At 40.1% G+C, this 26,762-nt stretch overlaps 1 protein-coding gene across 1 annotated transcript; it reads left to right on the forward strand.

Annotated features, from left to right (window-relative positions):
• The first annotated feature begins 1,635 nt into the window (after window positions 1–1,635).
• On the forward strand, window positions 1,636–23,032 carry chmp5b (charged multivesicular body protein 5b). The gene is made up of 8 exons (XM_043689970.1): window positions 1,636–1,796; window positions 11,900–12,004; window positions 12,370–12,416; window positions 12,508–12,601; window positions 13,061–13,132; window positions 14,917–15,025; window positions 20,399–20,514; window positions 22,413–23,032. Exons 1-8 carry the CDS (start codon window positions 1,728–1,730, stop codon window positions 22,461–22,463), a joined length of 663 nt encoding a protein of 220 aa, XP_043545905.1. The 5' UTR covers window positions 1,636–1,727; the 3' UTR covers window positions 22,464–23,032.
• Window positions 23,033–26,762: the final 3,730 nt, after the last annotated feature.

A 26,762-nucleotide genomic window follows, 5' to 3' on the forward strand; every position in this document is an offset into this window, starting at 1 on the left:
GAATTAGAGGTGATTTTATTGAAATCTTAGATTCTGAAGGGACTTAGATTAGATTACATACAGTGTGGAAACAGGCCCTTCGGCCCAACAAATCCACAAAAACAAACCCACTCAGTCCCATTCCCCTATGTTTACTCTTCACTAATGCACCTAGTACTACGGGCAATTTAGCACATCTTTGGACTGTGGGAGGAAACTGGAGCACCCAGATGAAACCCACACAGACAGTTGCCCGAGGTGGGAACTGAACCCAGGTCCCTGGCACTGTGAGGCAGCAGTGCTATCCACTGAGCCAATGTGACTTGACATAATGAATCTTAAAAAGATATTTCCCTTTATGGGACAAAGTTAGGAAACACCCCTTAAAATAAGGGGTGACCCATTTATAAGTTTGACGAGGATTTTTTTTCTCTCAAGTCATTAGTCTGTGAAATTCTCTTCCCCACAGAAGTGTGGAGCCAGGGTCATCCATTACCTTTCAGAAAAAGGTTTTTGATTAACGAGGGAGACAAAGGGTAGACAGGAAAATGGGATTGAAGTTAAAAACTGGATGAGACACGAAGTAAAAACAAAATACTGTGATGCTAGAGGTCTGAAATTTAAAAAAATAAAAAATGGTGGAGAACTTCAGTAGGTCTGGCAGCATCTATGTAGATAGAGTTAACATCTTTAGCCCAAAGTAACTTAAGAGCAGTACTGTAGCTAGTGGCTAGCACTACTGCTTCACAGCACCAGGGACCCAGGTTCAATTCCAGCCTCGGGCAACTGTCTGTGTGGAATTTGCACATTCTTCCTGTGTCTCCAAAGATGTGCAGGTTAGGTGAATTGTCTGTGGTGTTCAAGGATAAAGTTAAAAATCACACAACACCAGGTTATAGTCCAACAGGTTTAATTGGAAGCACACTAGCTTTTGGAGCGTCACTCCTTCATCAGGTGAACCTGTTAGACTATAACCTGGTGTTGTGTGATTTTTAACTTTGTACACCCCAGTCCAACACCGGCATCTCCAAATTGTGTTCAGGGATGTTAGATGCATTAGTCAGAGATAAATATAGAGTAATAGGGGAATGGGTCTGTGTGGGATACTCTTTGGAGATTGGTGTGGGCTTGCAGGGCTAAAGGGCTTGTTTTCACAATGTAGGGTTTCTATTCAATTTAAAAAAACTGATCTCCAGTGGGACAAAATCCTGGAATTCCTTTTCCAACAGCATTGTGGGTGTACCCAGTGGTTCAAAGAAGGCAGCTCATCACCACCTCAATCAGGATAAGCAAAAAATGTTGACTGAAGCCACATCACGTGATTATTAAATGAAATCCACAAAAATACACAATTGGTGCCTTACATCGGACAGATCAGGAGACTGTCATACTTGCTGCACTTACAGCCCGAATGTAACAATAAACTATTCACCAAGTCAAGCAGCGAACAATGAAAACAGACCACACAGGCACTATTTTGATAGCAATGATCTGATTGGCTGTACTATCTAGCAGAGTACCAAACCCAATCTTATTGTGCTTCATACCGCCCCTGTTGGACTGGCTCTGGGACTGCACCCACCAACCCCAAAACGAGTGTGTACGCGCTGACGCCAGGGCGAGGCCGATCATCTATGCTCGTTGCGTCATAAATCACATGTTTTTGAGGCCCGCCCACGCTTCCTGTGACGTCTTCGCTGCTGGGTCGGGTCTGTATTTTTTATTTTGTCGCCGTTGCTGCCGCCGCCATGAACCGACTGTTCGGACGGGCCAAGCCTAAAGTTCCACCGCCCAACCTGACGGATTGTATCGGGAATGTGAGTGATGGGAAAGCAGCCCCAGGGGCAGGTAGAGAGGCCGGGTCCTGAGCCAGGGACTGGGGTAAATGCGGAGGCCGGGACCGGGCTGTGTTGGGGGGGGTCAGGCCCGGTTAGGGGCAGAGTCCTGTGGCCCGGGGGGAGAGAGAATGGCTGAGGACAGTCAGTTGTCAGGGTGTTTCCTCAAGGGAGTGAAGATTTGGGACATCCTTCACGGAGCCGGTGTCTCCCAGCCACTTTGGAAGTGTGACTGTCCTCAGCAATGATCCCACTGACGGGAGAAGGAAATAAGTGTCAACAATCTCCTGAATGTAGGTGTTGGCTGGGACACCGGCGATAACAAACTCTGCACCTCTCTGAAACAGTGCCATGGGATCCTTCACATCCACCTGAGGCCTCTGCTTCAGCCATGTCAGCATCACAAATACCCACATCCCAACACCATTTATGTGACTAGTCGTACGAGTCCTGCTGAAAAGGTTGTCCCCGTTTCTGAAATCATTTAAATTGAAATTGTCGAAAGATGAGCCTTGCTGATTTTTTCAGCTGATGGGGCTGTGGATATTTCCTTTAGCTTGTTTTGCTGTGAGATTTTCTAGGGGGTGGTGTGCGGAGAGGTTCAGGGGCAGAGATTGTTGACCCACTGTCTGGGAAACAAATGGCCTTTGCACGTTGTGTGGCTTATTGTTTTGTTATTGCCAGAGGGCACCAGGTACTTGTCAATTCCCACCACTCCATTCTGCCAAAACCTTGGACCGTCATCCTTCAGTGTTGTTTCAGTATTGTGCTGGAATGTTCACTTAGGCTTAGAGGTTTTGGAGAAAGTGAGATGAATATTTAGAGCAGTGCTAAAATATCAGAAACAAAACTATACTCCTGACCACAGTCATTGGTAAGATCTTATTGTCCATTATTAAGCATGAGATTCTCAAGTACTTGAGTGCATGGTAAATTAGGGCTGTCAGTGTGGCTTTGTCAAGGGCAGTCATTCCTTACAAATCTGTTTGCATTCTTTGATGAGGTAATGAGCAAGCTAAACAAAGGCGCCAGTGGATGTGATCTATCTGAATTTTCAAAAGGTGCTGCACAGGAGGCTGCTAAATAAAATAAGAACCCATTAGAGGCAAGATCCTGGCATAGATAGACAATTGATTGACTGGCAGAGAATTGAGGTAAGGGGGTCTTTTTTAGGATGGCAGCAGCTGACAAGTGGAGTACAGGCCTTAGTGTTGGGATGACAACTATTCACATTATACATTAACAATCTGGATAAAGGGTCTGAGGGCATTGATGTTTAGTTTGCAGATGACACAAAGATGAAGGGACAAGTAATGTTGAGGCAGTGGGAAGGCTGCAGAAAGACTTGTATAGGCTAGGAGAATGGGCAAAGAAATAGCAGATGGAATACAATGCAGGAAAGTCTGAGGTTATGCACTTTGTTAGGAAGAATAGTAGTGTGGTCCATTTTCTAAATGGGGATAAGGCTTTGGAAATCTGACGCACAAGGGGATTTGGCAGTCCTTGTTCAGGACTATCTGAAGTTTAACATGCAGGTTCATTTGACGGTTAGGAAATCAAATGTAATATTAGCATTCATTTCAAGAGAGCTAGAATACAAGAGTAGAGATGTACTGCTGAGGCTATATGATGCTCTGGTCAGACTACATTGGAATATTGTGGGCTGTGTTGGGCTCTGTATCTGAGGAAGGAGATGCTGGGATTGGAGTGGGTCCAGAGGAGATTCAAAAGAATCATCCTGGGGATGAAGGACTTCTCATATGTGGTGCAATTGAGGACTCTGGGACTGTACTCAATGGAGTTTAGAAGGATGGGGGTCGGGGTTGAGGGGTCTCACTGAAATTTACAGAATACTGAGACCTGGATGCAGCCAACATGGAGAAGATGTTTCTGTAAGTAGGAGAGACAATGACCCGGGGCAAAGCCTCCGTGAAAGGATGACCCTTTAGAACTGAGATGAGGAATGTTTTTAGCCAGAGGGTAGTTAATCTGTGGAGGCCAAATCATTGAATGTATTTAAGACTGAGAAAGATGGGTTCTTGATTAGAAAGAGGTTGAAGGGTTATGAGGAGAAGCAAGTAGAATAGGGTTCAGAAACGTATCAGCCATGATCCAATGGTGGAGCAAACACAATTGGCTGAATGGTGTAATTCTGCTCCTATATCATGTGGTCATCTTGGTATCAACTGGGAAAAGGGTAAAAACAATGACTGCAGATGGTGGAAACCAGATTCTGGATTAGTGGTGCTGAGCACAGCAGTTCAGGCAGCATCCGAGGAGCAATAAAATCAACGTTTCGGGCAAAAGCCCTCCTTTTATTCCTGAAGAAGGGCTTTTGCCAGAAACGTCGATTTTACTGCTCCTCGGATGCTGCCTGAACTGCTGTGCTCTTCCAGCACCATTAATCCAGAAACTGGGAAAAGCATGTCTGAAAAGTCATGCAAAGAAATTGCATAAAATGCAGTAGGAAAGTATGAAAGGAATGCAGAATTCCAGAAGTCTTGTGTAATGGAAAGAGGTTTTAAAAGTAAGAGGGTAAGAGGTGAGACCACAAAGTGCTTAACGTGAGGTTGAGAATTTAAATTACATTGGATATATTGCACAGAGATGGGCACTCTTCCAAGCCAACACAATAAAATCAGAACTGTGGATCCTGGAGATCTGAAATAAAAGTGCAGTGCTATAAAAACTCAAGTCTGGCAGCATCTGTGAAGAGAGAGTTAATTTTGTTTACTTGTTCATGAGGTGTAGGCTTTGCTGGGTAGGCCAGCACTTATTGCCCATATCTAATTGCCAAGTTGGATACTAAAAGTCAGCTATGTTGCTGTGGAGGCAAGATTGGGTAAAAATGTCATATTTCGTTTCTCGAGGTCATTAATAAAGATGGTGGTCATTTTCTAGATTTTTATTCCAGACAATTATTGAATTGAAATTTCACCATCCATTATGATGGGATTTAAACCTATGACCCAAAAGCATCAGCCTGGGATTCTAGACTGTTACTCCAATGACCACCTCTCCAACTTCCAATATGACTCTCAGAACTGTCCAGCCACTCCATGCTGACATTTATGCTTCTGTTCATCCTTCCTCATCCAGCTCTATATGTATCATTCTATTTCCTTCTATCTCCTGCTTCCCTAGCCTCTCATTAATAATATTTGAAATTAGTATAGATGGATTTAATGAGTTCCACATTCTCACCACACTTATGAAGCTCAAAAGAAATAGCTTTATCCAATCGATATAGAATCATACAGCACGAACATGGACTCTTCAGTCCAATCAGTCCATGCTGACCATAATCCCAAACTAAACTCATCACACCTACCTGTGCTTTGCCCATATCTCCAAATATTTCTCATTCATGTACTTATCTAAATGTCTTTTAAATGTTGTAACTGTATTCATATCCATCACTTCCTCTGGAAGTTCATTCCACACACAAACCATTGTGTTTTTGAAAAAAAAGCCCCTCCTTTTTTTTAAATCTTTCTCCTCTCACCTTAAATATGCTCCCCTAGTTTTGAAATCCCCCACCTACCATTCATCTTATCGATACCATTCATTATTTTATAAACCTCTTTAAGGTCACCTCACAACTTCCTAGGCTCCAGCAGAAAAGTTCCCAGCCTATCCAGCCTGTCCTTATAACTCAAACTCTCCATTCCCTGCAACATCATGGTAAATAATTTTTGAACGCTTTCCAGCTTAATATCCTTTCTATAACAAGGGACACCAGAACTAAACACATTAATTGAGAAGAGGCCTCACTAATGTCCTGTACAGCCTTAACACAACGTCCAATCTTCGATACTCAAATGTCTGAGCAATGAGCAAAATATCTTGCTGTAATTGATGGCCTCTCATTTTGCTTATCTCCACAAGTGGAAACACCCACGTTGTGTCTATTAAATCCCATTATAATATAAACCTGCTTTTGTTACTGAAAGTTGTCTTATTCAAGAGAAAAATTACGCTGTTTTTTTCCTGAATGTCATAATTTGCATTTTTGACATCATCCTGATAATTTTTTTGAACCTTCTGTCAGCCCACTTAGCTTTTACGTAATATGGTCAACAAGTTTAGTTAAATGACCTGTATTGCAATTTTTAACATTTTGTGTATTTGTACTGCCAAATAACTTTGTTCCTCTATTACATTCAGAATTTTATTTTCCCAGCAATATGTGACCTCCATATGTTTCTTGCCAAAATGTAATAGCACTCCATTAATTGGTTAATGAATTTCATTTGTTAAATGAACTGTTCACAATATTATTGAGACTTTGGGGAGTCCAAAGCAAACATAGGGAGTTAGGGCATGGGCTGAACTTTGCTGCCTGGATTCCAATCTGCACTGAGTTTTGAATTTGATATAGTTTATGGATGAAGAAGAATGACTAACCAGCTGGTGATCCTCTGGACAAGTGATCCTTCGTATTGAAATTTGTTGTCTGCTACTCTTTGTAATGTCTTACCAGTGTTTTGTGGTTTTGAGCAACTTTATACTTAAGATAAACTTTATACATAAACAAGGTCTGAAATATAGAAGTAATCTTGCATCATTCATTTGTATTTAGTAGGCTGTGTTTTCTATGAGTGAAGAAAATTTCAAGTGGATGAAAATGCATTTTGCTAATTTTAAAAGTTTAGCTTAGAATCTACTTAAATGCATTGAGGTTGAAGTCAATCTGTTTGCATTTCATTGTATTTGTGTGAATGTGTTAACCAAAGCAGAAGAGAACTTCTTGACTCATCAGGAAGAAGGTTAAAAAAGTTTTTTTTTTGTTGCCTAAGATGCAATAAAGCTCAGTAAACACTCCTATACGTGAGTAGAAAGTGAGGACTGTAGATGTTGGAGATCAGAGTCGAGAGTATGGTGCTGGAAAAGCACAGCACGTCGGGCAGCATCTGAGGAGCAGGAGAATCGACGTTTCGAGTATTGACCCTTCATCAGTAAAGAAGAGCTGATTACCAAAACTGAAATCTTAACTCTTCACCCCAACCAACAAAATAACAGCAACACCACCCTGTCTGAATTCTGGTCAAATGGCGATAAATACAGTATGTGACAAGTGTATGTATTCGAGTTTTGAGGAAACCGGAAGAACTGCTTTTATTTGTTCGGTCCAAATATTTCCTTTTCCTTTCCAGAAAACAGTGACAATTGCTAATGCTTGGCAATTTCAACATCTTGTTTATCCATTGGTTTCTGCTCCAAAAAGGGTTGCATCTCTCTTTGTTGTTTGGTTTCCAGAAAACATTGGTAGCACTTAGTGGGTCAAAGAATATCTGTAGATGAAGCAAATTAACATGTCAGTGAAGGACCATATGTGAAAATATATTGTAGATTTAAAAAACAGTACAAGAAATGTGAAGGGCAAGAATGTGAATAAATTAAAATGATCTATAGAAAGTACTCAAGTGGAAAATGGGAAAGAACAGAAGTGATATTGCCATTAGAGTAAGTGACATATTGAGAATAACTGAAGATGTTTAGAAAACTTGAGCAGGAGTGGCAGAAGAAGTGGGTGATAATGCAAGGGAAAATAGTGAGAAATAGAATAGGTGAGGTAGGAGAGTAAGTCAATATCAAAGGTACAGTTTGCCCAAAGCCTGCCAACCTAAACCACAGAATTGGATACACCAACACGGGTAGCACGGTGGCTCAGTGGTTAGCACTGCAGCCTTACAGCACCAGGGTCACAGGTTCGATTCCAGCCTCTGGCACCTGTCTGTGTGGAGTTTGCACGTACTCCGTGTGTCTGTGTCAGTTCCTCCTTGTGCTCCGGTTTCCTCCCACAGTCCAAAGATGTGTAGGTCAGATGACTGGCCATACTAAATTGCCCATAGTGTTTGGTATGTTAGTCAGAGGGAAATGGGTCTGGGTGGGTTACTCTTCAGAGGGTCAGTGTGTACTTGTTGGACCGAAGGGCCTGTTTCCACAGAGATGCTGACTTTCTTCGTCACTGTTGTGGGGTAAATGTGATAGCCAATTTGTGCCTAAATTTCTACATACAGCAATATGATTAAATAATCAGCTTTCATTTCATGACATTGGTTGATTTAATCTTAGGCCAAGCTATAGGATCTCTCTTTTTAAACTAGTGCCTTGGCATGCCACTTCTACCTGAGAGGGTATATGGGCTGAGCATTTTCCCTAGAGGTCGCCCTTGTTTTCTGATTGAGGTTTAGACCACTTTACATTTATGGATTACAATTCTGCATTCCCCTTGCCAAAACCACCACCACTACCATTTAAAGACTCTTTTGCAGTATTACCTTGTACACCATACTCCTATTAAAGAATGGAGACTTCCAGACATCACATGCAGCAACACTGAGCAAAACTTGCAATCTTGCCACTTGAGATTTAAACCAGACTTTTGTTCTGTTGTAACTTGTTGGCTCTGAGATTTCTATTCTTCTTTGATTTTGCTATGTATTTGTTGGTCTTTATCTTTTATTTCTACAAAAGAACAAAAAAGTACTTTTCAAGGCAAATAATTTTTTAATGATACAACACAGACTTGACGTATGTCATATGTGCACGTGCTACACTCTGGAAGTGCTCCCTGCCATTTCCCCATACTTATTCAAATTATTTCCTTTAGGTTGTTTGTTCAATTGGTAGTTTTACGCCACAGTGAATAGAATCCTTTCCTCTGAATCAGAAGCTCCAGGTTCAAACCAAGGAAGGTGTATTTAAACAGGTTGTCAATTTGTAAATCCTTCCAAAATACACCAGTGGCAGGCGATAAGCATGTGAGAAAGTCATAATTGGCCATGTGCTGGAAAGAATTTTGGATCCTCTACCATTGCTATTTGTAGCTCTGGCCTAAAACATGCACGCAAAAATGCATGTTGCCAATAACTCTGAGTACTTGGGTGTCAGGGAATGTGTTTGGCTCAGTTTGCTGATGGCTAATGTGGACGCTTGCCCAAAGAACTGAATGAAGAAAGAAGAATTTGTTCAATTCCTTTGAGTTATTGAATCTGCTCTATTATTATCCTTTCGAGTATTGCATTCATAATCATAACTTTGCTTACTCAAAATCTTTCATGATTTTGAACACTATCAAATCTCTTAACTTTCTCTACTCTGAAGAGAACAACTGCAGGTTTCTGTGCAAAGTATGCTTAATTGAAGCACGAAAGCAGGAGTAGGCCATTTGGTCCAAAGAGCCCCACTCTACCATTCAATATGATCATGCCTAATTCTCTTATCTCATGGCATATCTCTGCTCTCCCTCCATATTCCTTGTTACTTTTAGCCTCTAGAAGTTTCTTTTTAGCTGGCGTATAGTCAAGTGAGTTGGCCTCCAGAATCTTCAGTAGAATTCCATAGTTTCAGCACCTTCCTCAGTGAAGAATTCTGTTCACCTAGATTGAAATGGTCTACCCATATCCTGAGGCTGTAACCCCTTTTTCTGAACACCCCAGGCCAAGGGAAACAACATTTCTGCATCTGCTTTGTCCAGCCCTGACAGAATTTTATACATCTTATTCTTCTCGACCCCTGTGAATACAGAGTCAAAATGTGTGATGCTGGAGAAGCACAGCCAGTCAGACAGCATCTGAGGAGCAGGAGATTCAACGTTTTGAGAATAACCTTTTTGACTCTGATCTCCAGCATCTGCAGTCCTCACTTTCTCCTTGTGAATACAGACCTAATTAATCTTTTTTGATGGAATATCAATGGTTCAGTTCTGTAACTACTTGCTTTACATTTATATCTATCAATTAAAAATGCTGACCTCCAGTCAGTGGAAACACTGTTAAAATATATTTCCATAGGAGTGCCAAAATATTTATGCTGTTCATGTGACTTCTATTGAAGTGGATGTGACTCAGATTGAGATACTGTAATGTTCTTGGCTTCATTAAAAGCTAATCTATGGCAGCTCAATTTGGGTACAATAGTTAGTTATCTGGTTGCCAGACAAGTAGATATTCCTGCTTGCTCGTGAAGTATAATACCTAATAGCGTGGGATGACCAATTTAAAGCTCTGTTTGTTTCAAATAAATAAATGCAAGTATTTTACAGTCAAACCAAATCTGAATGCTACACATATTGGTTCTGATTTGAGATGTACTGCCACCATCTCTTGTGCAATATGTGATTAGAACATGTCTATTCATAAGGCCACACCTGCTGGATTTCACAAAGGCAACACCCTGTTCCACCTACTTATTCTTTACATGAAAGTGCTAGCAGGTTAATTTACAGGAGTGTGGGCATGACCATTGAGCTTGATCATCATGCGCACATTTTACGTAGAATCATTGGCGAGTAATTGGTCATGTCTATTTTCCCTCTTGGTCCAAGAACACCGAGGCCAATAGTGTTGCTTCACTGCTGCATGAACCCTTGTGTGTGATCTGACAGCTTAGCCATTAGCTCTTCTTGCCTGTTTGGCCAATCTGTTTATGTGCATTAGGCCAGTTCACCAGTGGTGCTGCTCACTCTCGATCCCAGGCTCTGCTAATCACGTGCTACCCTCACCTAGGCCTCCACGTGACCTGCTCCTTCGTAACTATATCCCTCACAACCATTTGCTTTCACAGTGGGTAATGTCCAGCCCACACATTGCCTTTAGTTGGAGCCCCATATCCCTCCCCTCCCACAGTATTGATGAAGTCCCAAGCCTTCCTCATTACCTATGTTGTTAATTGATGAGAACCGGTGATATTCACCAATTTCTATGTAAAACAGTGATCAATGGAAGTTTGAAGACACAAGATCTGGTGTTAAGATTCAGTGAGTGAAAGATGACATCAATTTTACTTGCAGATGACAAAGCACTTGTAACTGATGCAGTTCATGCATAAATGCAGCATGACCTGGACAATATGCAGCTTTGGGCTGAAATGTGGCAAGTAATATTTGTGCCACAAAACGGCAATGATCATATCCAACAAGAGAGAATCTAGTCATTATCCTTTTGATATTCAATAGCATTACCATCCACCGGCTGGTATAAGTTAGGAGTGTGTTGCAATATTCTCCACTTGCTTGGATGAGTGCTGCTTCAACAACATTCATGGAGCTTGATGCCATACAGGAGAAAGCAATCCTCTTACACCATAAATATAAACATTCACACTCTCCATCACTGATGCTCAGTAGCAGCAGTTCTACAAGATGCACTGTAGAAATTCACCAATGCTCTTTCAATAGCAACTTCCAAACCTGCAACCATAACCATCAGTAGTTCAAGAATGCAACTCCACCACAAGAATATTTAGGGGTGGGCAAAAAAAATCCTGGCCCAGCCAACGTCACCCCACATCCCATGCAAGAATTTTTAAAATCACAGAAGATGCTTGCAAAAGGTATTGGATAAACTGGTAACAATTGGTTAATGAAAGTGAACATTGACAAAACCACACTCTGGGACACTGGCATGATGGTAATGTTGGTGAACTAGTAATAGAGACCCAAGCTAAATCTCTAGGGGCAATTAGGAACGGGCATTGAATGCTGGCATCAACAGTAATGACTGTATCTCATGGAAGAATAAAAAAAAAACTCAATTTAGAAGAAATGGTCCTGCTTGAGAGCTGAGACTTTATTATGCTCCCACTAACACTTGACATACTGCATACATTATTGCAAACCCAATAAGGATTCTCACTTGTCATTTTCCCATGCCTAATTCCCTTCTCCACCTCTCTTCATTCATCCTCCAGTGACTTAGACCCATTACACATGAAAATTTTGGTCACCCCCATGCCTGCATGAATAGTCAACTGTCTTTTCCAACTTCACTGATTGCTAACTCCAACCTTGTGTAGCAACTCATTGTCATCCCTTTGTCCCTCTTCGTCTAATTCTGTCCCATTTCCAATCTGTCCTTTGTTCCACTCCTGTTTCTCACTTTTCTTGTCCTCTATCATCTTTTCTGTTCCCCTCATCTATTTTTACATCTGGTGAGCTATGTACCAACGATGAGAGATTTCAGATATTTTAATCAATAGGTTATATGAATGAAAGCTATTATTCTTATTATGTTCTCTCCCTCTCTCTGCTTTCAATTCTATTTGAAGGAAAAACAAACCTTTTTGATCTTTTTGTTCAGGTTGATGGCAGAGCCGAATCTATTGATAAGAAAATTTCTCGGCTTGATGTTGAATTGGCCAAATACAAAGATCAAATGAAGAAAATGAGAGATGGTGCATCAAAGGTAATAGTTTTAAAAAAAAATCATGGTGCAAAACATTATGGGCAAAGCTGGCTTTCTGGCATTTTTTCTGTTTAGCTCTGAGGGATGAAAACCATTTATTTGGAATCATTTATAAATCGGGGAAATTACTGTTATTCTTTACATGGAATTGTTGTCTTAAACCGGAACTAAGCAATGACTAAAGGAATTTTTTAAGATGTCTGAGAAAGGTATTGCCTCTTGAGCTTTTAGTTAAATGCACCACAAGTCTTTTTTTTTTAAGATTTGCTTCTATATCCTAGAGGAGCTTTGACCAATGGTATGTATCTTTGGGCTTTTGATTACATTAGCAAAAAAATACTCATTACTATTTTTTTGTTTTCTAGAATATGGTAAAGCAAAAGGCAATGCGTGTTTTGAAACAGAAGAGAATGTGAGTTTTTTTATTGTAGTTAATCTTAATTGTAGTATACTCAATAATTTAAGCAATTAATATTTTGAATGTATATGGTATCCATTGATAGGTACGAACAGCAGAGAGACAATCTAATGCAGCAGTCGTTCAACATGGAACAAGCCAATTATACCATACAGACATTAAAAGATACAAAAACAACGGTAAAGCAAAATAGCATAACTGCAGTCCTAATGTGCCTAAATGAAGGATTTAATATACATATGGACACTAGTTAATATGGAAAAATAAAAATGAGTGATAGTTTTATGAAGTAACACTGCAAATGCTCATTATATTTAAGAAATCGTTTTTCTAAATAGAGTAAATTGTCTTAAACTAATTTTGTTGAATTATGTGGGGTTGTGCTGATATCTAGAGTTGAAAAGTGTGGCGCTGGAAAAGCACAATGGGTCAAATAGCATCAGAGGAGCAGGAGGGTCGACGTTTCAGGCATAATCCCTTCATCTTCCCTGATGAAGGGCCTATGCCTAAAACATAAGACTCTTATCCTTGGATGCTGCCTGACCTGCTGTGCTTTTCCATGTCACACTTTTCGACTCTGACTCCAGCATCTGCAGTCCGCACTTTCTCCTTGTGCTGATTTCTGTTCTGTTCTGTAGGTAGATGCAATGAAAACTGGTGTCAAGGAAATGAAGAAAGCTTACAAACAAGTCAAGATTGATCAGATTGAGGTGAAGCACTATTCATTGTTCTGTTTAGTAACTGCTGTTACTGAAATTGATCATCTGACAAAGGCAAAATAATTAGGAATTTCTAAAGATATTAAGCCAGATTTCCTACATTAAATGTCAATATGAGAGGATTATAGAGCTTCTTCTATCATACAGTGAAATCATGGCTGGTCTGGATCTTATTTCTATCCACATGTCTTATTTCCATGTTCTTTTATATCCTCGGCTAAAAAAAATGTCTCTGACATGAAATTATTGCTTGAAGAAAATCTAAGCTTTTGTGGAAGAGAATTCCACTCAACTACCATCTTTTGTGTAAAGAAGCATTTTCTGATTTCTGTCCCAAATGGCCTAGATTAAAAATCCTTGTATCTGTTTCTTAATCATATTGATCAGTTGTATTTCTTTATCTCTCAGTTCCCATCATTTCTAAGCCAGATACAGGATTGAAAAAAGAGGGGCAATTTTTTTTTAATAAAGTGTGGTTTGTATTTGGAATGAACTTCCTCAGGAAGTGGTGGATGTGGGTGCAATAAATATTTGAATAGAAAAGGTTTGGAAGGACATGAGGCAGGTGTGACTAGTTTAGTTTGGGATAATGTTTGGCATAGACTGGTTGGACTGAAGGGTCTGTTTCCATGCTGCATGACTCTCTGATTCTATGACTTTATGCTTTGTCAAGAAAGCCAGTTGATTTATTTTCAACTCTCTGCTATCAGTGTTCCAAGCAGGCTGCTAGGGGGACACAAGCTGCCTGGAACCAGACTGTTCTTAAAGGTTGGTGATCCAGTATGTTGGTAGTTCAAATTTATTGGCTCTTTCTCTTATTTTCCTTGAGCGATTTACAAACTGAGTCACGAAATCTCAAATAATTCTTAGGTAAGCAGTTACCACAGCCATGTTATTTACAGCATTCAGTGCAACATGGTGTTTAAGAAGGAATATTGCATATGAACAAGGATAAGGCCACTCGATACTTCAAGACTGCTCTACCGTTCAATAAGATCATAGCTGATTGATTTTTAACCCCACTGTACATTCATGCATACCCCTGAAAATCTTTCATTTTTTTTTGTTGACCAATAAGATAGACTCCACTTTGAAATTTGTTCTGTGGTTGTTAATATTTCTGAGAGTTTCAAACAGTCCATGTTTGTTCTTTTATTGTCTTTTTGCATACTGCAGCTACATCATGGTTTGTGGGCTGTACTCGCTGACTCAAGTTGGCTCATACAAAGGGTAGCTCATCTGTCTTTTGAGGGTATTTCCTAAATCAAGGTTCCCAACTAACTGCCTGTCGGGTAATCAACTGTTTAGTGGAATTGGTATTCTCTAGAATTGCTCTAGTCATTTAACTGCTACCCACTACTTGATGTTGAGAAGTCATGGTGCGCTCCACGTCATTATAGAAGCCGGTTTTAACATATGACCTGACTGTCTGAATCCTTGCAATGCTGGGGAAAGAAACTTATAGAAGTGCTCAAGAATATACAATACACATTTCATGGATTTATAATGGAACATAAACTTTTTTTGCAAAATTGGGAATTAAAATGCTTATGCTAATTCAAATGATTTGGAATCTACGCATGACAAACCAATCAATTAATTCATAAAGGAAGTGAAAATGAGAGATTGTTATTTACATTGCATGTTTCCAGTGCTACATCAAGAAGCTACTCAGAGTAACTTGTTGCTAATTAGGGTAATGAGTTTTTGCAAGAATGTTCGTGTAGTGTAAATGACATTGGTGACATTGATTTACCCATTGTTGTTCTCCCTAGAATATACAAGATCAACTGGAAGACATGATGGAAGAAGCAAATGATGTGCAGGAGGCCTTGAGTCGCAGTTACGGAACGCCAGAGATCGATGAGGATGATCTGGAAGCGGGTGAGAACATTTCCATAGTTTAGTTTATAATTACAGGGAGTGCAAGACAAGAATTTCACAAGTCTCCACTTGCAAATAGAAGTTGGGACTTGTTGTAGCAGTATTTATTAGCTGTGTACTGGGAGGAACGATTTGAAATGTTGTATTAGTTGCAATTTTATAATCCTGGGATTATTTTATGAAGAAAGGTTAAGTGAATTTTATTATAAAAAGGAGTTGAGAAGGAGACGTGATCTTGGGGAAGTGGAAAAGTTCTTCATAAGAGGAAAGGAATATAAAAATAGGGAAACCACATCAATAGTCTTAGTCGGCTTATTTGAAAAAAATGAATTGCTTTAGAAACAGTACAGAAAAGGTTCACCCTATTCTTGTGATGAAAGCCTTATTTATGAAAGGTTGCACAAGTTAGATGTATGCCTGTAGAAGCTTAAAATTTATTCAAGGCTGAGTTGGATAGATGTTTGACAAGTGAGTGTAGCAGGTTGTGCGGTGAAACTGAGACTTCAATTAGATTTGCCATGATCTTTTGAATGTTGAAACAGGCTTAAAGGGTCAGGTGGCCTACTCCTACATCCAATGTCCCTCTGTCACAAACTCACTGCTTTCAAATTATTGGCTACATGCGTGTCCTAAGATACTTTTCATGCCAATGTTGAACATGAGAGCACAGTCAGAAAGTATTAAACTCCATCTGTGGAAATGGGAGGCCAATTATCTCAACTGAGTGCAGCATGAATTCCTCAGGGCAGTGTTCAAAGCTTAACCATTTTCAGCTACTTTCAGTGACTTGCCCTCCAATGTAGGATCAGAAATAGAGATATTTGTTGATGAAAACATTTTTTTTTGAGCTCTTGGAATGGTGATGTACCCATGTACAGCGAACTAGGACAGTGTTCAGGCTTGGGCTGGTGAATGGCAAGTGGCAATCATGCCATCAAATTACATCATCGTGACATTCAGCAGTATTACCAATCATTAATCTCACACCAGCAAGGTTTCCCAGTGTTGCCTTTGACCATAAATCTAACTCAACCAGCTACAAAAAAAGCAAATACTGGTGATCTGAAATATATTTAGCAAGTGCTGCGGCACTGCCAGCATCCATGAAGAGAGAAACACCAATATGTTAATGACTGACCGAATGGTGCTACTTCCTGTTCTTGGCCAGAACTAGAGAATATAATCAATTTTGCTTCCTTCTCTGACCTTCACACTGGTCCACCTCTGACTGTTTTCATCCCCTCTTTGACTTCTCTCTTTTCATTTCTGGGGATATGCTGTATTGCATTGTAGTCCCTTTGACCTCAGCTACCTCATCTTCACTTTCTCTCACCCTGCTTCCTGTATGGACTTCATTCAGTTCTCCTTGATTCTCAGTCTCTGTTGCATCCATTCCAGTTGTGGTAGCTTCCCAATGCAATCTCAGAAGCTGCAATGTTTGCTCCTTGAACTCCTCCCTTTTACACCACTGAAGACTCCAATCACTTCTCCCAGGTGAGACAGTGATTTTCTTCACTACTTTCAATCTATCTACTGCATCTGGTCTCTCAGTCCACAAAAATGATTCTGATGTTATAGTTGCTTGCTATTTTAATATACCATCTGGCTGGCATACACACCTTTCTGTCATAGGCTTGCTGCAGTGTTCCAGTGAGGCTCGGTGCAAGCTGGAGGAACAGCATTTCATTTTCCATTCCACCTTGTAAATTTCTGAACTCTGCATTGAATTCAGCAACTTCCACTGTTGAAGGGGAAGTGATGGCCTAGTGATATTATCATAGACTATTAATCCAGAAACTCAGCTAATGTTCTGGGAGCCTAGATTTGAATCCCACCACGGCAGATCATGGAATTTGATTGAATTTTTAAAAAAAACAAATCTGGAATTGAGAATCTAGTGATGACCATGAAACCATTGTAAATTGTTGGGGGGGAAAAACCCATCTGGTTCTTTCAAGGTTGGCTCTTGCCTGCTATCTGAAATGTTCTATCAATAAACTCAGTTATACTAAATGCTACAAAGTCTCAACAAAGAACTGAAACCAGACATTCACTTGGCATCATCCTAGGCACAGGAAATTTCAACGACTCTGCAAAGTCCTCCTTAGTAAAATATGAGAGCGGCTGCCAAAATCGGGAGAGCTGTCTCGCAGATTAGTCAAACAACAGCCTGACAGTCAAACTCATGAAGTCATACTCTAGAGTAAATATCCCTGACATCATCACCATCACCATCCCCGGATATGTCCTGTCCCCTCCTGCCGGCAGGACAGGCCCAGCAGAGGTGGTGACAGTGGTATACAATTGAAAGGAAATCACACTGAAGGCCCTCAGCATTGACCCTAGACCCCATGAGGTCTCATGGCTTCAGGTTAAATATAGTGATAAAACCTCCTGCTAACTTCTACATATCATGTTGACAATACCCTTCATTGCATTTTGTGGCACTGTATTTTTTTTCCCCCAACAAACTACAATGGTTTCATGGTCATCACTGGATTCTCGATTCCATTTTTTTTTTAATGAATCAAATTCCACGAGCTGCCGTGAAAAGGACAGACTTCAAGCAGATCTAGCAACTGAAGGCTGGGCTTGAAGTGCTGTGGGATCTCTGCAGTCCTGCTACACCCAGCCATGAATGGTGGTGGACAATTAAACAACTCGAGGAGGAGACTCCACAAATATCCCTTCCTCAATGATGGAAGAGCCCAACAGATTAATGTAAAAATAAGGCTGAAGCATTTGCAGCAATCTTCAGTCAAAAGTGCCAAATGGATGATCTATCTCAGCTTCCTTCATCCAGATGACCAGCTTCAGCCAATTTGATTCCCTCCACATGATATCAAGAAATGGTTGGAGATGCTGGATACTGCAAAGGTAATGGGCCCTGACAATGTTCCGGCCATAGTACTGAAGATGTGTGCTCCAGAACCTTTTGCTTCCCTAGCCAATCTGTTCCAGTATAGTTACAACACCGGTATCTACCCAGAAATGTGGGAAATTGCCCAGGTACATCCTGTACACAGGAAGCAAGACAAATCCAACCTGACCAATTACTGCCCCTACTCTCGATCATCAATAAAGAGATAGAAGGTGTCACTAACAGTGCTATGAAGTAACACTTGCTCAGCAGTAACCAGCTTAGTGACACCAGAGCCACAGCTTCCAAGCTCAGTACAGCCTTGGTTCAAACGTGGACCAAAGAGTTTAATTCCATAGGCAAGGTGTGAGTGACAGCCCTTGATACCAAAGCAGCATTTGACTGAGTGTAACATCAAGGAACCCTAGCAAAACTGGAATCAATAGGTATCGGGAGGCAGATTCTCTGGTTGCAGTCACACCTGGCACATAAGATGGTTGTGGATGTTGGAGGTCTGGCATCTCACCTCCAGGACATCTCTTTAGGTGTTCACTATTTTCAGCTGCTTCATCAATGACCTTCCCTCCATCATAAGGTCAGAAGTGGGGATGTTCGCCAATGATGGTGCTGAACATTGCACAATTCACAACTCCTCAGAAACTGAAGCAGGACATGTCCAAATGCAGCAAGATTTGGATAATATCCAGGCTTAGGCTTAAAAGTGGCAAGTAATATTCATGCCACCCAAATGCCAGGCAATACCATCTCCAATAAGAGATGATCTAACCACTGACCATAATATTCATTGGTGTTACCACCACTGAATCCCCCACCTAGAACATCCTGAGGGTTACCATTGACCAAAAATGCACTGGGCTTGCCATATAAATACAGTGGCAACAAGAACAGGTCATAGGCTCAGAATATTGTGGTCAGTAACTCACTACCTGACTCCCCAAAGCTTGTCCACCACATACAAGGCACAGGTCAGAGGTTGGAAATTCCATGGCAAGTAACTAACTGCTTGGCTCTGCAAAGCTTTTTCATCATATGTAAGACAAGTCACTAATGTAATGGAATGCCTGGGTGAGTATAGTTCCAACATTAAGAAGCCAGACACTGCACAACAATGCCTAATTAATTGACATCTGCCACCACCATAACATTCATTTGATCCACCACTGCCTGCTGTGTACTATTTATAAAATGTGATGCTGCACTTTGCCAAGGTTTCTTAAACTGTACCTTCAAAACTAATGACCTCCAAAACTAGAACTTGGCTTCCCAAATCATGCATTGCAAATCCCAATGGAATTTTGAGATTTGTTTTTGGGATTGCAAGTTGCAAGGCATCAATGGCTGCTGTAGAGCTCGGACTGAATACGAACAGCTACAAGAGCCCTTTAAATCCCATCTTTTTACAGGTGGTGGGCATGGACTAACTGACCAATCCTCCAGGACTGCTGCTTGTTCCAAAAAAGCCAGTGAAAAGATTATTCTTTCTCTTTTTTTAAAAAAAAGTGCAGTTTAAACACATGCCTCCATGCCCCACTTCACTCACCACCTCAACTTTTGCTCTTGCAAATCTTTCTTTCTCTCTCTCCTCTGTTTACTTTCATAACTCTCTCTGTCTCTGCCTCTTTGCTTTACAAATCTGCGTGCCTTTCTTTGCTCTGACAAACTTCTCTCTCTTTTGGTGAAGCAAACCTCTCCTCTTCCCCCTTCATTTTCCAAGCCTCCAACCTGTCCTCACTCTGGGGTCATGGCAATTTTAAAGTTTCAAAGTGGGAGAAACTGTTTGGAAAGCTTTAGTCTAGAATGTTTTAAACAACAAATGCATGGAAATGTTGGCAGCTTGAAGTTCCCTTCAAAGTTGCATCCTGGCTTGATGAAAGTAATTCTGTCCCTTCACTGTCACTGGGTCAAAATCCTGAATATCCTCCCTAACTCCTCTGTCTGAGTACCTTCATTACATGGACTCTATTTCGAGAAGGTGACTTGCCACTCGGGTGATTAGTGCCACCTTGGAGATGGGCAACAAATGCTCTTCTGCCATATCCCACGAATGAATGAAAGAAAATACAGACATTATGAACAACTTGCTCAATTCATTTGGTAGGTTTATGCCTGAGACTATTCTGTTAAATTAGATTCTCCTAAATCCTCTGGGAGGAATAGACCTAAATGTTGCTTCTTGCAAATGAATTTAGTTGACTGTTTCATTTAATAATATTATGGTTGGCATTATTTTCAATTTTAAACTGCAATTTCACGTTGTATTTTTATATAAGTGTTTTGTTCCTTGATGCCACACTTGGCATGTTCAAAGTCAGTTTGCCCAGTTGTGTGTCTTGGAAGGAAAATTAATGCCCAGGGTGTGGTGGGATGCTTGTGTATTCCCAGCAATTTGTCACAGTGTTGTAAAAATGTATTTGGGTGCTTAAATCAGTCAAAGATTAGATGAATGTAAGGAAATATGCATTTAATAACACTATCATGTTTAATACTTTCAGAACTGGATGCACTGGGTGATGAGCTTCTAGCTGACGAAGATTCATCCTATCTCGATGATGCTGCATCTGCACCATCTATTCCTGAAGGTGTTCCCACTGACTCAAAAACCAACAAGGTATATTTACAATGGCCATCACAGAATGTTATCTTGAAACTTGTTCCCCTTCAGATTTGTGAATTTATGTGGTAGTAGTATGTTGTACTGAATGCTGTAGCAGCTGTTGTTTTCTAATGTTGAGAGTCTATCCAATACTATCCCATCGATCTTTAGTTACAGACTTTATTGCACCTGAACCCATCAACCTAAGCAGTACTGTTAAGTTATGTAAAAACTACCTGCTTCAGATTTTGTGGTGAACAGTGAGTGATATGTTTCAGTGCAATGAGAACATTTAAAAACTTTATGCTAGGTGCAGTATCTAGAACATAGAACATAGAAGAATACAGCGCAGTACAGGCCCTTTGGCCCTCGATGTTGCGCCGATCCAAGCCCACCTAACCTACACTAGCCCACTATCCTCCATATGCTTATCCAATGCCCGCTTAAATACCCATAAAGTCCATCACTACTACTGGCAGGGCATTCCATGAACTCACGACTCGCTGAGTAAAGAACCTACCCCTAACATCTGTCCTATACCTACCACCCCTTAATTTAAAGCTATGCCCCCTCGTAATAGCTGACTCCATAAGTGGAAAAAGGTTCTCACGGTCAACCCTATCTAAACCCCTAATCATCTTGTACACCTCAATCAAGTCACCCCTAAACCTTCCTTTCTCTAATGAAAACAGCCCCAAGTGCCTCAGCCTTTCCTCATACAATGTGTTTTTTCACTTCACCTGAAGTAGGAGCCTTCATACCATATGAAGTATGAGATATTGATCTGAAATGCTTCTACAATGTGTACCTTTTGTGATGACAAAATGGTCAATTTTTTTCTCAAAAATTATTAATAGTTTTGTAAATGAAAGTATAAATCTTATAAAAGTAAGTAGTACTGTAGACTTCACAAAATAAAATTATTTCAGAGATGATGTAGGAGTTGATATACACCATGCAAATAAGTGTGGGGCAAATTCAGACAAGTTCCATTGAATTATACTTGAACAGTTTTGTATTTAAACTGTTTTTTTTAAAAATAGGATTACTGGAGGTATTAGACACAAATAATTCCAATTACTAGAACTAGAGAAGTTGGACATTTTGTTTCTCACATAGAAATATGAACTCACCAGCATCTCCAATACCAAGGTCACTTTTTGAAAGCTGTGCTCTTGTTTTCACAGCCCACAAGACTATGGAGTCAACCACCAGGAGTTGCTGCATTGCCTGCTGCTCAAACTTCTCTCATCATCTGAAAGCTGTGAACCTCCTTCCTCTATGTTTTTTCTCAATTGTTTTATCAATTAAGAAGCTGACCAATGGATTGAAGTCAAGTTTGGAAATGATGGGAGTTAGATTCTTCCAAGCTGACATACAATAACTTCCTCAAAGATGATGCATACAAAGATGTTTGCAAAAATATTAGCAACCAAGCTTTGAGGATTTATAGGGGGCAATTTTCAACCAGAGGAAACACTGAACCCAGTGTTCTTGAGCACTCCCTTTCTGCAATGAAATCCTGTAGACAACGAGGACATAAGAATCAAGGCCAATGGCTCTGCAATCTCCTCCCTTGCTTCCCAGAGAATCCTAGGATAAATGCCATCAGGCCCAGGGGACTTATCTATTTTCACCCTTTCCAGAATTTCCAACACCTCTTCCCTACATACCTCAAAGCCATTCATTCTACTTAATTGTGACTCAGTATTCACATCGGCAACAATGTCCTTTAAGTTAACGTTCATTCACATCTCCCACTTTGCTATCTGAATGTTGCATTTATTACTGATAATCTTTTAGGCCACTTCACCTCACCAGTTCTGTATCTTCATAGACAGTACTTAAAATTGTCAGCAGTAAATATTAATTTTAAGTTAACAACCAATACTAAGACTTGCTTGTCTTTTTAGGATGGCGTATTGGTGGACGAATTTGGCCTGCCTCAGATTCCTGCTACTTAACGCAAGCTGCTTTCAAGAAAATTTGTAATTAAACATTTTTTGTATGTATATTGTTATTTGCAAAGAATATGTTCCAAAATCAAAACCTGGTCTCCTCATGATCTTGGTCACTACATTATGGAAGTGTGCATGAAAGGATGGTACATGTAGACATCTTAATGATTATTGCGGGTGGGCTTTTAAGTTTCCATTTAATTCCTTTAAATAATGTGCAAGAAATATCTTGTAGAATCTTGATTTATAATATCCCCCTAACAGAACAATGATTAACTGCATTCATCTAATATTTTAATCTGCAATGGATTCCAAGCATGATAGTACAGAAAATAGAATTGTGAAAAACTTTATAGGATTCAATTAAACTGCTGTATGTTAATAAACTTACTGCTCAGACAGGCCAACTCTGTAAATCTCTCTTTCTTGTTGCGATGAATAATTTTCACATGATTGGAGTCTATTGGAAATCTGTTTCTTTGTAACATGTAATTGTTTTTGTTCACTTTTAAAAAAGCTTGATATATAAATTGAATTTGTATGGATGAAATAAATGCCTTTACCATTAAGCTGCAGGTTGGAACTTAGCCCAAATGAGTGTATTGACAGTCCTCTATCTGTGATTTTACGTGAAATTAGCTTTGCTGGTAGTCATCTAGTTTGCAGTAAGAACACATTGAGAATGATGTTTTTCATACAATCTTGGAATGTGACAGAATATCCACACCCTTCACCACTGATGCATGGTGGCAGCTGCATATACCATCTACAAGGTGCACTGCAGCAACTCACCAAGCTCATTCGACTGCACCTTCCAAACTCATGATCTCCATTTGTTCGGGCAGCAAATGTCTGGAAAAATCACCTACAAGTTCCGTCCTGACTTGGAACTATATCCCTATTCCTTCACTAGTACTGGGTCAAAATCCTGGAATTCCTTTCTTAACAGCATGTTCCACCCCAAGGACTGCAACAATTCAACAAGACAGCACGCAACCACCACACTCTCCAGGACAATTTGGGATGGGAAATTAAATGCTGGCACATTACCCTTAAATGAATCAAAAATTACAGGGGCATCAGATCAAAGTTACAGTTTATTCACCTCAAGAGTCACTAGTTTGATTTGATAGTGTTCACTCCCCATACCCAATATAATTCTGTTTGTGGTGAAGGGACTTTTGAAACAACAAAAACATCACAAAAGCTCCAGCAGAAGGTGTTTTTGCACACTTACACTTAAAATGCCATGGGTATTTGTGCTGCTTAAATAAATCTGCCCAGATTCTGCTATTATTTGAATGGAAATCATGTGAAGCAATACAATATAACATTATGGTAGGTTGATAGGAGTTGAATTAGCCATGAACTTTTTTTAAATTTCAGATTTTTCTATCTTTGTTTAGACTGTGCACTTACTTTTTTCTTTTTCGTTGATTTCTTTTTTGCTGATTTCTTTTTGGAAGGAGGGCTTTCATTCTTTGATTTTTCTGTGCTCTTTTCTTTTTCTTTGCCAGATGTGTTAATTTTTGGTCCAAATTCAACTAGCTGGCCCTGGCACTTCAACTACGGAACAGAAAATTTAAAAATGGTCAAACTGTGGTTCTTTTTGAAAGGGTTACTGAAACTGTAGCTCTAAAGCACTTTTATTTATTTTCCTGTCTCCTTTGAACAGAAGCCTCTCCCACACTTCAGAACCAATTAAACTTGAGGCAGGAATTGGAGATGAGCCAAAATTAAACAGGTGTTGTGTATAAGGATGAGGCATTTCAGTGCCCAGATATCATTTACATTAGTCAGTGCTGACTCCTGCATGGACAGTAGATACAAACCTAGTGTGAAGTTACAAACAATAGAGGAAGTTTGACCTTCCCATCTGTTGGGCGCAGTGTAGGTGTAGAGCTAAGATGGCAATTGGTGAGTTCCCCTTTTGCTTCTATCTCTGCCACTTTATTTGACTGAATTTAGTCATATGGTGACCTACCAAAGGAGCACTAATTTTAAGTGTCATGTCTCACGACTGGATATGCATCTTGAGCTGCACAGAATTTTAAGAGCTGACAGCATCCAGGATCCTGGCTGCAGGAGTCCCAGTTAAGTGACTTTTAACTTCTGTACAAGGCTCTGACCTTAGTTTGAAGGACAGTCATACTGGACTCAATATATACGTTGTTTCTTTCTCAACAGACCTGCTAGGTTTTCTACAGCACTTGAATCCACAGCACTGCTTTTATATGAGGATAAATGGCTTTCATTGCCATAAGGCTTCAATCCTGCTCCTGATTGCTGATAGACCACCACTTTTCCCAAAACTATACTTTGTCATGGATTGTCTCTCAGTAGCAGTTTCATTTGTGCTCACTTTGATTCTCATTAATCGTTACGTGGTCAGAATCACAGTATGGAAGAAAGACCTGGGTGTTAGTCCCTAACTCATTTTTTTGGAAGGCTGAAGTAATCTCTGTCCATTTTGGCTCCCTTGTGTCTGAGTTAAAATTAACCCTTTGGTTACATCTCTAAGCCACTGACCTCTGTAATGCTGCAATTGAATTCTATATTGTTCCCCCATAGGGATGGATACAGTTACACGTGAAGGTGACTTTAAAGAAAATGTCTGTCCAGTACCTGCAAAGCACAAATCAGGAGTGTAATTGAATATTTCCCACTGGATGAGTGCAGCTTCAAGAATAACCAAGAAGACACTATCCAAGACAAAGCAGTCTCAAGCTGTTATTTCATCCACCATCTAAAATGTTTACTCTCTTTACAACCCATGCACAGTAGCAGCTGTGTGTACTATGTATAAGATGCACTGCAGTAATTCACTGAAGCTCCTCCAACAGCACCTTCTGAATCCATGATCTCTACCATAAGGAAGAATAAGAATAGTGATTTACCAGCACTGCAAGTTCACATCCATACTACTCACCATGCTGAGTCAAAATCAAGGAACTGCTTTCATACAACACTGGATGTCCCTACACACCAGGACTGCAGCAGTTCAAAAATGTCAAAGCCTTCTTCAGGGCAGTTAGGGATGGGGCAGTAAGTACTGGCTTAGCCACATCCCATATACAAATAGAAAAGACAAGAAAAACTGTGGTGCTTAAAATACATGGTGACCAGCAGTGATTCTAAGTGAACTAACTGGATTTTTTTTAAAATATTCATTCGTGGGAACATGTAGATAATGCAGTTACTCCTTCCCTTTTGACAACGGCATTGCACTAAATGGTAGTTGAGAACCAATCATCTTGATGCATGCAGTAAAAGATGAGCTCCAGTGATGAGAAACCCATTCACAATTAGGTACACAATAATACTAAAGCAAACACTACAAGCCACATTGATTCCATTATATTTATTGCCTGTTGTCAGATTAAAACTATATTGCTACTCTGGGTCCAAGTTAGGAGAGGGAATATTTGCTTGTAGTTGTGTTGGAATTGTAGGTTATATTTAAGTCCTTCTCACCTGGAAACATACTCGGCATTTATCTGGTGATGACATGGTGCCAATGAAATCTCCCCTACCACATTCCCTACAGTAACGAGTCCCACACCATTGACACATAAAGACCTGAATGAAAAGAGAAATATGTGACACTGTATGTAATACACAATATTCCACAAAATCTATTATGCACATTAATGTCAAATAAAATCCATTTTCTCAGCCTACAGCAAACTGAATTATTACAGTTCCAATATTCCATACTGTGCAACAATCTTATTTGTTTCCCCAAATGTAACTTTTAAGATTATTAAGCATGGAGCCGGAGGATGTGGATATTTTCTTTAGTGAATACTTTGCATTGGTATTTACAAAGGAGAAGGACATGGTGGATGGTGAGTGTAGGAATGAGTATGTTGGTATTCCAGGGTATGTCAATTTAAAAAAGGTGTTTGGTGTTTTGAACAGATTTAAGTAGACAAAAGTTCTCAGGACCTGATGGGATCTCTCCCAGAATGCAGAGGGAGGCAAGGAAGGAAATTGCTGGGTCTTGTACAAAATCTTCAAATTCTTTTCAGTCCCAGGAGAGGTCCCAGAGGACTGTAGAATAATCAACTTTGTTCTCTTGTTTAAGAAGGGCAACAGGGATGATCTGGGAAATTACAGGCCAATGGGCCTTATGCCAATGGTAGGAAAATTATTGGAAAAGATCGTTCAGGATTAGATTTACTGACATTTTGAAAAAAAATGGACTTATTAGCAAATAGGCAGCATGGTTTTGTGTAGCGAAGTTTGAGCCTCAGAACCCTGGTGGAGTTTTGTGAGAAAGTGATAAAGATGATTGATGAGGGC

The sequence above is a fragment of the Chiloscyllium plagiosum genome, chromosome 5 (genome assembly GCF_004010195.1).
Source record: "Chiloscyllium plagiosum isolate BGI_BamShark_2017 chromosome 5, ASM401019v2, whole genome shotgun sequence".
Taxonomy (NCBI): domain Eukaryota; kingdom Metazoa; phylum Chordata; class Chondrichthyes; order Orectolobiformes; family Hemiscylliidae; genus Chiloscyllium; species Chiloscyllium plagiosum.

Bases quoted from the DNA above. Each gene is read 5' to 3' on its own strand.
- chmp5b (XM_043689970.1), top strand. From the start codon at position 1,728: ATGAACCGACTGTTCGGACGGGCCAAGCCTAAAGTTCCACCGCCCAAC. The intron at 12,005-12,369 runs GTAATAGTTTTA...TTTGTTTTCTAG, and splicing joins TGAGAGATGGTGCATCAAAG to AATATGGTAAAGCAAAAGGC. The intron at 12,417-12,507 runs GTGAGTTTTTTT...ATCCATTGATAG, and splicing joins GTTTTGAAACAGAAGAGAAT to GTACGAACAGCAGAGAGACA.